At 46.1% G+C, this 11,153-nt stretch overlaps 1 protein-coding gene across 1 annotated transcript; it reads right to left on the reverse strand.

Annotated features, from left to right (window-relative positions):
- Nucleotides 1-307: 307 nt before the first annotated feature.
- On the reverse strand, nt 308-9,441 carry LOC123233730 (interferon regulatory factor 4-like). Its single transcript, XM_044659781.1, has 6 exons — nt 9,268-9,441; nt 6,685-6,874; nt 6,411-6,484; nt 5,844-5,949; nt 5,525-5,617; nt 308-811 (listed from the first exon to the last, which is right to left on the reverse strand). The coding sequence occupies exons 1-6, from the start codon at nt 9,439-9,441 to the stop codon at nt 375-377; spliced, it is 1,074 nt and encodes a 357-aa protein (XP_044515716.1). The 3' UTR covers nt 308-374.
- Nucleotides 9,442-11,153: the final 1,712 nt, after the last annotated feature.

The following is an 11,153-nucleotide window of genomic DNA, read 5'->3' on the forward strand; positions in this document are numbered from 1 at the left end:
TCCCTCCCTTCCTTCCTTCCTTCCTTCCTTCCTTCCTTCCTTCCTTCCTTCCTTCCTTCCTTCCTTCCTTCCTTCCTTCCTTCTCTTTCCATTCACCCATTAGGGTGTGATACCTCTGAAATTTTGTGAGTGAAGTGACATCAACAGCAGCTCATGCTTTTACATCACTTTAAGTTTTACAAAATGCTTCCTTCACCCAGACACTGTAAGACCTATATGGAGTAAAAATACAATCTCCCTTGTAAGGACGATGAAACTCAGAAAACAACTTAGCCAGGGGTCTCAAACCCATGCCTCTTCACTGAACACTGATCTTACTTTATGCAAAAGGCACCCTCATCTCCCTGTGCTCCTCTCACACCATTAACCCTCTATTAGCCCCAAATTGCTCCTTGCCAGGTCTTCCCCATCAGGTTCTTACGATCCAGGAACAGCTGGGTGTCCAACAGCTTATAGGTCTTCTCCCTTTCCAATTTGTTGGGCTGGTCACAGTGGGGTGCCAGAGGGCCTCTCCAGTAAACCCGACCCTGGCACTGCCTCTTCGCAAAGACCCCCTCAGGAGCTACCCAAAGCAGGACTCCCTTGTCCAGGTGAGGCAAGAGACGCTCCAAGATCTGGGTGACAGGTGGACTGGCCCCTGGCAGAGAGTGAGGTGATGGAAATTGGATCTGCTCCAGCCTGGCAGGGCCATAGAGGTGTGGGCTGTCCATTGGCACAGGCCGGGTGGTCAAACGGCAGCCCTCGGCAGTGTAAGCAATAGCCTCCTTCACCAGGACATCTCGGTAGTACAGACGGACATGGAGCCAGCAGTCTGGAGTGAGCAATCAAATCATCCCCAATCATTTCCGGAGCATTGACTAAACTTCCAGCCCTGTCCAGGGTCCTGAGGAGGAGCTGGAGATCAAACAAATGGGTCCCAGCCCTCAGGGAATGCAGTTGAGCTGAGGAGATGGCATTCTGGATTGGGAAAGGGCCAGGCAACTGTGGACTGGGTCTAGTAAGTGGAACTGTCTGTAGGATAGTGAGGAAATAAAGCCTTTGGAGCTATAATCAATTCAATATTTGGAGCTATATATAATCAGGGAATACTTCCTAAAGGAGGAGGGATTAGAGTCTGAGCCATACACTCTGTTCCCTGATTTTATACTCCCATCCTCTGTCATTCATCTCCCTGACTAGATGAGGAGCCTTGGGAGGTTGGAAGCTGTCTATTTTCTGAGTACTCTGTCACAAAATAATTGAACACAGGATTAGGCATACATATTAACCACTCAGTACATACCTAGTGCATGAATGAAAAGTGGAGAGTCATCAAGTAATCGACAAGCATTTCTTAAAGCTATACAGTATGCCAAGTACCATGACAAGCATTGGGCATACAAGAAAAGAAAAAAGCAGTCCCTGCCCCTCAAGGAGCTCAGGTTTTAATAAAGAGATAACATGCAAATAAATAAGTACATGTAAGATACATACAGAGTAGATAGAAGGAAACCTCTGGTTGGAGTAATGCAGAAAGGCTACCTCTGAGTGGAGAATTGAGCCAAGGGTGTCAATAGGAGGCAGGAGATGGAGGACTGAAGAACAAAAAATAAGCAGACCACCATGACTGGATTATAGAGCTTTCAGAAGGAAACAGAGTAAAAAGACTGGAAAAGTAGAGGCAGACCAGATTTTGAAGAGCCTTAAATAACAAACGAATAAATAAACTTATTATTGGATTGTGAAAGTAACAAGGGGTCACTGGGGAGATCTGTACTTTAGGAAAATCACTTTGGTAGCTGAATGAGAAGTTAAATGGTAAGGTTGTAGGGCAAGGGGTGCAAGGGATTCAAAAGTAGAGGATAGGGTAGAGGATGGTTCACCAAGGGATTAAGATTGGGAAGGAGAGAATAAGTGTGACAACCTGGAAAAAGTATTGAGGTGTGGAGTGACTGGAGATCCCAGGGACAAAGAATAGGATTAGTGCTTCTAAGGCATAGGGAGAGGCAGTGATGGAGAGAGTGAATAGACTTGATATTTTATGAGTATGAGAAACTCCCACATAAAGAAACTCCCTCTATCAATGCAGTTCAGCACCTTTTATGAAACTTTAAGACATGGGGGCAGCTAGGTGGCTCAGTGGATTGAAAGCCAGGCCCAGAGATGGGAGGTCCTGGGTTCAAATATGACCTCAGATACTTCTAGGCTGTGTGACCGTGGGCAAGTCATTTAACTGCCTAGCCCTTACCACTTTTCCGCCTTGGAACCTATACACAGTATTGATTCCAAGATGGAAGGTACGGGTTAAAAAAAAAAAAAAGAAACATGTGTATTGATCCAACCATTCTGGATGGCAATTTGGAATTATGCCAGAAAGGCTTTAAAAGACTAGCTGCCTTTTAATCCAGCCATACCACTGCTGGGTTTATACCCCAAAGAGATCATAAGAAAAAATACTTGCACAAAAATATTTATAATTACGCTCTTTGTGGTGGCAAAAAATTGGAAAATGAGGGGATGCCCTTCTATTGGGGAATGGCTGAACAAATTATGGTATCTGTTGGTGATGGAATACTATTGTGCTAAAAGGAATAAAGAACTGGAGGAATTCCATGTGAACTGGGATGACCTCCAGGAATTGATGCAGAGTGAAAGGAGCAAAACCAGGAGAACCTTATACACAGAGACGGATACACTGTAGTAAAATAGAATGTAATGGACTTCTGTACTTGCAGCAGTGCAATGACTCAGAACAATTCTGAGGGACTTATGAGAAAGAACGCTATCCACATCCAGAGAAAGAACTGTGGGAGTAGATATGCAGAAGAAAAACACCTGCCTGATCACACAGGTCAATGGGGATATGATTGGGGATGTAGACTCTAAATCAGTGGTTCCCAAACTTTTTTGGCCTACCGTCCCCTTTCCAGAAAAAATATTACTTAGCACCTCCTGGAAATTATGAAACTACTTAATGAACTCAGAATATAATGTAAAACCAAAAAAAGTATGGCCATCACCGCTTCCCTGGATCACTGCAGCACCTACCAGGGGGCGGTAGCGCCCACTTTGGGAATCACTGCTCTAAATGATCATCCTAGTGCAAATATTAATAACATGGAAATGTCTCAATCAATGACACATGTAAAACCCAGTGGAATTGCTCGTTGGCTATAGGAGGGGGGTGGGAGGAGGGGAGGGAAAGAACATGAATCATGTAACCATGGGAAAATATTTTAAATTAATTAATTAAATAAAAAATTTCAAATAAAAAAAAGACTTGCCTAGAGCACTGAAAAATTAAATAACTCAACTTGCCCAAGGTCACACAATCAGTATATATGAGAGGTAGGGATAGAATCCAAGTCTTCCTGGCTCCAAGGTCAACTCTATGCACTATGATCAAAGAATTTTTGAGTTTATGAACATATATTATAGGCAGCTAGGTGGTGCTGTGGATAGAACGATGGATCTGGGGTTAGGAAGAACTGAATTCAAATCTGATCTCAGATATTTACTGGCTGTATGACCCCGGGTAAGCCACTTAATCGTGGTTTACCTCAGTTTCCTCATCTGTAAAATGTACTGAAGATGGAAATGGCAAAACACTTAAGAATCTTTGTCAAAAATGGGGTCAGGAAGAGTTGGACATGACTGAAATGATTATATTTATGGGTGCTAGTAAGATTTGGGAGTGAAGTGGAAGAATGAATCATGAAAATTGTGTATACTGGGGAAGTGGAAAGTTAGAGTAATTGAGAGAAAATCAATATGCATGTTGAAGTCCTCTAAGGCAATAGCAGATGTTAGAGTAGAGAGAAAGACAATGAAGCAGACACTGACCTTACTGAGGAAAGAGAGGGATGATGTAGCTATGGTCCCAACTCTGTGGGCATGAATGTGGGTCCATGCACATATACATATGGACATGTTGAGTGTATGATGCATACATGCATATTAAATGTGGCATTAGTGTATATAGGCACAGGTACATGTGTTTAGGAGTCTTGTTGTATGTGTTTATGACAGGGTAGAAGGTTGTGTCTAGACTAGGGGTTTGTAATCATTTTTGTGTCATGAATTCCTTTGACAGTATGGTAAAGCCTACAGGACACCTTTTCAGAAGAATGTTTTTAAGTGTATAAAATAAGATACAGGACTGCAAAGGAAGCCAATCATATTGAAGTAAGGTTCTATAAATACATATTTTAAAAAGTTCACAGACCCTTGGACTGTGGTGATGAACCTATAGTATGTGTGCGGGGTGGGGGGCACTCTAAGTCCTCTCTGTGGGCATGCACACCATTGATCCAGCACAGAGTTTGCCAGAGTTTATCACTAGAAAGCCAGAGGGACTCGGGGCCAGGCTGCTCCCCTCCTTCTCTCCATGGGCACCTGAGGACATTTCTCATATCATTCACCCCTTTAAAAGGTTTGCCATCCAATTTGGAACTATGCTCAAAGGGCTATAAAAGAATGCCTTCCCTTTGATCCAGCCATACCATTGTTGGGATTGTACCCCAAAGAGATCATAGATAAACAGACTTGTACAAAAATATTGATAGCCGTGCTTTTTGTGGTGTCAAAAAACTAGAAAATGAGGGTATGCCCTTCAATTGGGGAATGGCTGAATAAATTGTGGTATATGCTGGTGATGGAATACTATTGCGCTCAAAGGAATAATAAACTGGAGGAATTCCATGTGAACTGGAAAGACCTCCAGGAGTTGATGCAGAGTGAAAGGAGAAGAGCCAGAAGAACATTGTACACAGAGACCAATACACTGTGGTAAAATAGAATGTAATGGACTTTTGTACTGGCAGCAATGCAATGACCTAGGACAGTTCTGAGGAACTTACGGTAAAGAACGCTACCCACATTCAGAGGAAGAACTGCAGGAGCAGAAACACAGAAGAAAAGCAACTGCTTGAACACATGGGTTGAGGCAGACATGATTGGGATGTAGACTCGAAACTACCACTCCAATGCAACTATCAACAATTTGGAAATAGGTCTTGATCAATGACACATGTTAAAACCAGTGGAAATGCGCATCGGCTATGGGGGTGTGTGTGTGAAGGGGAAAGCAAAAGCATGAATCATGTAATCATGTAAACCTTTCTAAAAATAAAAATTATTAAATGAAAAAAAATAAATAAAAGGTTTGCCATCACTGCCCTAGGCTAAGCACCCCAGACTCAGCCATTCAGTAGCCTGGATGGAATTAGCTCTCCCCAGTAAGAGGCTCTGATCTCCCCGCTGGGAGAGGGGGAGGAAGCTAAGTCTAAGTATGTGAGTGATGAACAGAGGTTCACACCTGACTTTTTGGATAGGCGAACCCTCCTCACCTCCCAGGCCAGTTCCACACCCTTTTCACAGTGAGTCACTTAATTGCTCTGAACCTGCTTCCTCCTCTGTGAGATGAGGGCAATTAAAGTCTGCCTCACAGGGTTTCTGTGAACAAAGCACAGGATCAATCTTGAGAGCTAGGGCAAGGGAGGAGGACTGAGGGTTCAGAGAAAGCTTCCAGGCTGCTGGTCCTTACCAGAGTTGCTGACATCCTCCAAGGATGTTAGGCTTGGGGGAAGGCGACTCTGTGAAGGGTCCCAACCGTAAAACGTGCCTGTCACTTGGTACCCTGGACAGGGGGAGAGGGAGATAGAAAGAGTACCAGTGTAACCTTGCCCTGGTATACCCCGAGTGTGCCAGGTCCTCTTCCTGACCAGCTCCCCCCCTTCAGGGCCCAGAGAGTAGGATACCTCTGGGAAAAAGAGAATAGGAAGTGGAAAGAGAAGGACGAGTTAAAGGATAAGGAGGGCCAAAGAGGATAGGAAGACCCAAGCCCACAAAGGCCCCTCCCTTACCAGGCTCAGCCTTTGGACTGGTAAAGCAGGGGGCTGGGGGAACCTGAAGGCAGCCCTTAGGAATCCTTTCCTTGCCAATCTCCTCAGGAGCTGAGTCTGAGCCAGCCTAGGCATTGGGAGAGAGGGCTATGAGGGGTGAGGGCATGTGGGGCAGCTGAGACTATAGTCCAGCCACTGGTTTCACCAGAATGGGCTGGCCTTCCAGGATGGAACAAGATCTCAATGGGGAAATAAAATGGTGAGGACTCATTGCTAAGCAGAAGAGCCACCAACTAATTATGTAAGCATACACCAGCATCTAGTTTTTGGTAGACAACAGCTCAAGTGCCTTGGGGATGAGATTGTGGGCAGCACAACCGAGAGTGGGAGGGAGTGAAATTGGATGTGAAGATGCTATAAGAAGGGCAGCTTCCCAGTCTCAGTGCCCTAAGTTGGAAGGAGGAGGGGAATATGGGGCTGGAAGGGATGGGGCTGATTAATTATGAAGGAATTAAGGAAGGGAAGGGCCACTTTAGGGTCAGGAGAATGGGGCAGGGTTAGAGGTAGAATGGATGTCTGTACACTGACCTGGTCTGGCCTCTGGAGAGGCTCAGATGATAGATCTTGGGGGGTTCTCAGATGACCCTGCTGCTCCTCATCCTCTGTAGGAAAAGCAAGTACATATGAGTCTAATTCAAGGCCCTGAGAAATCCTTGTTCCTCTCTGCTTCTAGTATTCCCCAGAGCCCTCTGATGCACCCCTCATCCTCACCCCCCCAGCAAAGCTTAGGTTCTTTGATGCCCAGAGAACCAGAAATTGGATCTCTTGCTTTCCAATCACATGTTCTTGAATGTATGAATACCCAGGTTGCGGATCCCCTCAGAGATGATCTGGTAGACCTTGTAGGGCTCAGAGATGTCCAGTTGGCTCCGATCAACCACTTCCTGGAAGTCTGTGCTCTTGTTGAGGGCACAGCGGAGTCGGGTTTTCCAAACAGATGGGTCAGCTTTGTCTGTGCCCTCCTGGTATTTACCTTTGTAAATGGCCCAGGCCTAGGGAAAAAGAACCCAAGGTTCAAGTCTCTAGACTTTCTCTCCTGGGACTTGGCTCTGGGAATTCTGCCTACATAGGAAGACAAACTGAAGATACTCTGGCCTGAAATTTGAAAGAAAGATGCTGAGGGAGGGGATCACAGGGTAAAGCATTTGGATGTGGGAAGGGTCTTCCCCTGAAAAACCAACCCTTCCTTCAGGCTGCCCCATTTCTAGTGGCTGCTCTATCATCCAAACAGATAACTAGAGACTTGTGATTCTTTTCTCTTTCTCATTTCCTACCATCAATCAGTTGCCAGGTTCTGTCACTTTTAGCTCAAAATTATTTCTCCTATTCATCTCCTCCTTTCCATTCCCAAGACCAGGGCATTATTCCCTTTTGCTTGGACTTTTAGAAGAGCTTCCTATATGGTCTCTTCATCTTTAGTGGCTCCCTTTCAATGCATCTTGCATACAGTGCCTAAGTCATTTAATCTATCCATATAAATATTTAGGATATGGAATTGGAAGGGATCTAATGAATCATCTTGTAAAACTGTTTTATTTTACACATGAGGAACCTGAAGCACTGAAAGGTTAAGTGAATTATCCATGCCCACACAGCTAATAAGTGGAGAGATTTAAATCTAGGACATAGTAACCAAGGAAGGAAGGAAAAAAGGATGGAGGAAAGCAAGGAAGGAGGGAAGGAAGGAGGGAAGGAAGGGAAAGAAAGGGAAGAAGGAGCGAGGAAAAGAAGGAAGGAGGAAATAAAAAAGGAAGGAGGAAAAGAAGGAAGGAAGGAGAGAAGGAAGAAAAAAGGAGGGAAGAAGGGAGAGGAAGGAAAAGGAGGGAAAGAAGAAAGAAGGAAAGGAAGAGAAGGAGGGAAAGAGGAAAGAAGGAAGAAAGGAAGGAAGAAGGGAAAGAAAGGAAGACGGAAGGGAAGGAAGGAGAGTAGGAAGGAAGGAAAGAGGGAACTAAGCCTCAGTTCTTAGTTCAAATAGAGATCATTCAGCCTCCCTATGAAGACTTGGAGTCTTCTAGCAGAGGCTGGATGGTCTACTGTCTGAGATGTTGTAAAGGTCCTGCTAGATGCCCTCTGAGGTCCCTTCTATTGACTATGTGACATTCTCCAAATCTGCTCCATCCTTCAAGCCCAACTCAAGTCTTAGCTCCTCTACCAGGAAAATTTTGTCTTTCACTTCTGATCTCAAGGCTTTTCCCCTCCTTTGGAAAATGAAATTGGACTAGGAGGTCATCTCATGAGTCCCTTCTAACTTGGTGCAGGAGAAACCTCCCTAGTTTTATAGTTAGACCCGGATCAAACCCAGCTCTTCTGTATTAAACTATTAAAGTTGTGTGGCCTCCATTGAGCAAGTGGTTTCAGTTCTCTGCCTTTCAGTTTCTTGATCTGTCCAACGAGAGTGCAGAATTAGGCAGATGTTTTCTGAACTTCCCCACCTCCCAGGTCTATATCTCAGATCTTTCACTGAGGCAGGAAGGAAAGGATTTCTTTGATGAAGGGCAAATAAAGTGCTAGGTTTTGGCAAGCCCTTTACAAATACTTATTTGATTCTTACCACAGTCCTGGAAGGTTGACGCTGGTAGGACCCCCATTTTATAGTTGAGGAAATTGAAGCTTGAATGAAACTAACTGACATCACATGGTGGCACAGCTAATGTCAGAGTCTGGATTTGAACTCAAGTCCTCCGCACCATCTAGCAGACACTGAGGACAAGTCTGGTCCAAACCACAGTAATTTCTTCTCTACCCTGAAAGACCTACTGTACCACAGACCCTGTTTCAAGGCGTACCTAGCATGCCCTGAGTTAATGGTGCCTTTTCACCTAAACGGAGACCTCCTAGGGGCAGGGGCCAGGTCTCTGATAGAGGTCTGAACTCGGATTTCAGGAAGACCTGGGAACATCCCACCTTTGACACACTCAATGACCTCCAGGCAGGTCACTTAACCTTGTAGACTCAATTTATTCATCTGTAAAATGGGGGCCCGAGTTGGACTAGATGGCCTCTAAGGCCCCTTCCAGCTCTTAAATTATGAACCTATGTTCCTTGGAGAGACAAAGAAGCTGAGGGCTAGAGAGGAGCGCAGAAGCCATGCCGTTCGATGTTGTCCTTAAACAGAAGAAGAAACTGAAACCCAAGTTGAAGTTCACAGGATCAAAGTTGTGACTCGAACTTGGGTCTCCCGCTCTGTTCCCTGTCCCATCTCGTCTGCTGTTGAAACAGCGCCCACCTGGGGGCTCTACTGATTAGAATGAAACCCGACGTACCCCTCTCCCCAGCCCTGGGCCCCTTTCTGCCCTCGTGGGTGACCCCGGGGCGGCTCGAAGTGTCCCGGCTTCAGCAACCCCCTCCTCCCCCCTCAGGCTGCGGCTCAGCACTGCCGCTTTACCCGAAACAGCGCGGCATCCTGCTGCTGCTTGTAGTCCTGCTTGGCCGCGTGCTTCCAGGGGATGCGGAACATCGTCTTCTCTCGGTTCTCCCAACGGAGCCCAGGGTAGTGTCCGCTTTCAATCTGCGCCACCAGCCAGTCCCGGAGCCGCAAGGGGCCACCTGGCTCTGCCATGGCCTTGCACCCGTCTTCCTGACTCGGACGGCGCCTCGGGATTAGGCACCCTGGGAGCGAACTTAACTGGACTTCCCCGGACAGCTCCCTGCCGAACTCTGGAGCTCCTGCGCTTTGCTCTCAGCCGTCTAGAGGTGGGGAACGAGGAGCAGGACACCGAAACTGGACAGGACAGGAAGGGCTGGCTGCTTAGGGGCTAGGGGGCTCGGAGGTTCGACAGAGACTGTAAAAGCGAAAGTCCGAGGGAGCTTTCGCTTTCCCTTTCGGCCACCTGGTGTGCGCCCTGCCCCGACTTCCCTCCCTCTCTGTTACTATTTCCCTCTCTTTCCACATCTCATTCTTCTCTCTCCTCCCTTTCTTCGTTCTCCCTCTCTCCCCCTCTATTTTCCACGCCCTCAGTCCCTGGGCCCCCTTATCCTCGCTCCCCTTTTCGCTTCTCCCTCTTCCTCTCTACTCCACCTCTTTCCTCTCCCCCTTCCCTGATACCCAGCCCAGTAGCAGCTTCCCTCCTCTTATCCCTCAGGTTTCACCCCGGTTTAGAATGTAAACTCTTTCAGGGCGGGAACCATTTGTTTTTAGTCTCGGTATTCTCAGGGTTTAGCACAGTGCCCGGCCCTTAATCAATGTTTTGGGTTGATTCATTGCACCTTTCTACTGAGCTTTGTCATGGAAAATGGTTGATCAAGTTTTGTATCTTATTCCCTTCCTGAACAGTGAACTGAGTGAGGGCAGGGACCATACCTTAGCTAAACTTTGAATTTGCCATTGCTCAGCACACGAGAGGACCTTAAATGCTTGTTGTTCTGTCCTTCTTTTCTTCCTTCTGTCTTTTCTCTCTTCCTTCCTCCCATCTTCCTTCCGACTTTTCTCTTCTTCCCTTCCTTTCACTTCCTTCTTCTTTCCTCTCACCTCCCTGGGGGTATCTTGTTCTTGGGGTTCGGGAAACTGGAGAGGAAGCTGTCTGGGCCTATGGCTGTCCACAGGGGTAACTTCAAATCCCACTCCCGGATCCCTACCCCGACCTGAACCCAAATGCCAAGGCAATTTGGGAGAGAAGAGGTGGAGGCTCAAATATGGATGGCTTCCCTGGCTAAGTCACATTTCCAGTTCCTTCCCTCTGCCTTACACAGAACCTGTAGATTACAGGGTTGAAAGATCATCCAATCCAGTCTCTTCCTTTCCTACATGGGGAAATTGATGTCCAGAGAAGGGAAAGGACACTCTCAAGGTCACCCACAGGGAATCAGTGGCAGAGCCAGGAACTAGAACTGAAGCCCCCTGACTCCTAATCCTATTTTAGCCCCCAGGGATCTCTCTGTTCCATTTATTTTGTACACCCCTCTGGTTGCAGTAGAAAGAATTGATTTCAATATCTCTTAGTTCCTTGCTAACAAGTCCTCTGATCTTTGCTTGAGTTCCCCCTTTGGCAAAATGAAAGTGTTGACTAGGAGACTTTTAAGGTCTTTTCTCTATTTAACATTCAGTGACATACTCTCATAGCATCTATGATTGTTATCAATTTTTCTTCTCCTGACCTGAATTATAATAAAAATCTTGCCCTGCAAGTTAATTTTTTTTTTCAGAATTTGATTCAATAAATAAATCAAATTAAAGCACTGCGGGCAGGTAATTGTGCTAGGTAGATGCTGGGGGTAAAAAATGAAAAGGAATCCCAGTCTCTGCCCTCATAGAGTGACAAAACCTAATAGGAA

The sequence above is a fragment of the Gracilinanus agilis genome, chromosome 2, assembly GCF_016433145.1.
Source record: "Gracilinanus agilis isolate LMUSP501 chromosome 2, AgileGrace, whole genome shotgun sequence".
Classification (NCBI taxonomy): domain Eukaryota; kingdom Metazoa; phylum Chordata; class Mammalia; order Didelphimorphia; family Didelphidae; genus Gracilinanus; species Gracilinanus agilis.

What these genes read in the sequence shown, in the direction of transcription:
- LOC123233730 (XM_044659781.1), bottom strand. Translation starts at nt 9,441, where the DNA reads ATGGCAGAGCCAGGTGGCCCCTTGCGGCTCCGGGACTGGCTGGTGGCG. An exon ending in CTCTCCAGAGGCCAGACCAG is followed by an intron (nt 5,950 to 6,410) that starts GTCAGTGTACAG and finishes CCCAATGCCTAG; the next exon opens with GCTGGCTCAGACTCAGCTCC. An exon ending in GGAGGATGTCAGCAACTCTG is followed by an intron (nt 812 to 5,524) that starts GTAAGGACCAGC and finishes TGCTCACTCCAG; the next exon opens with ACTGCTGGCTCCATGTCCGT.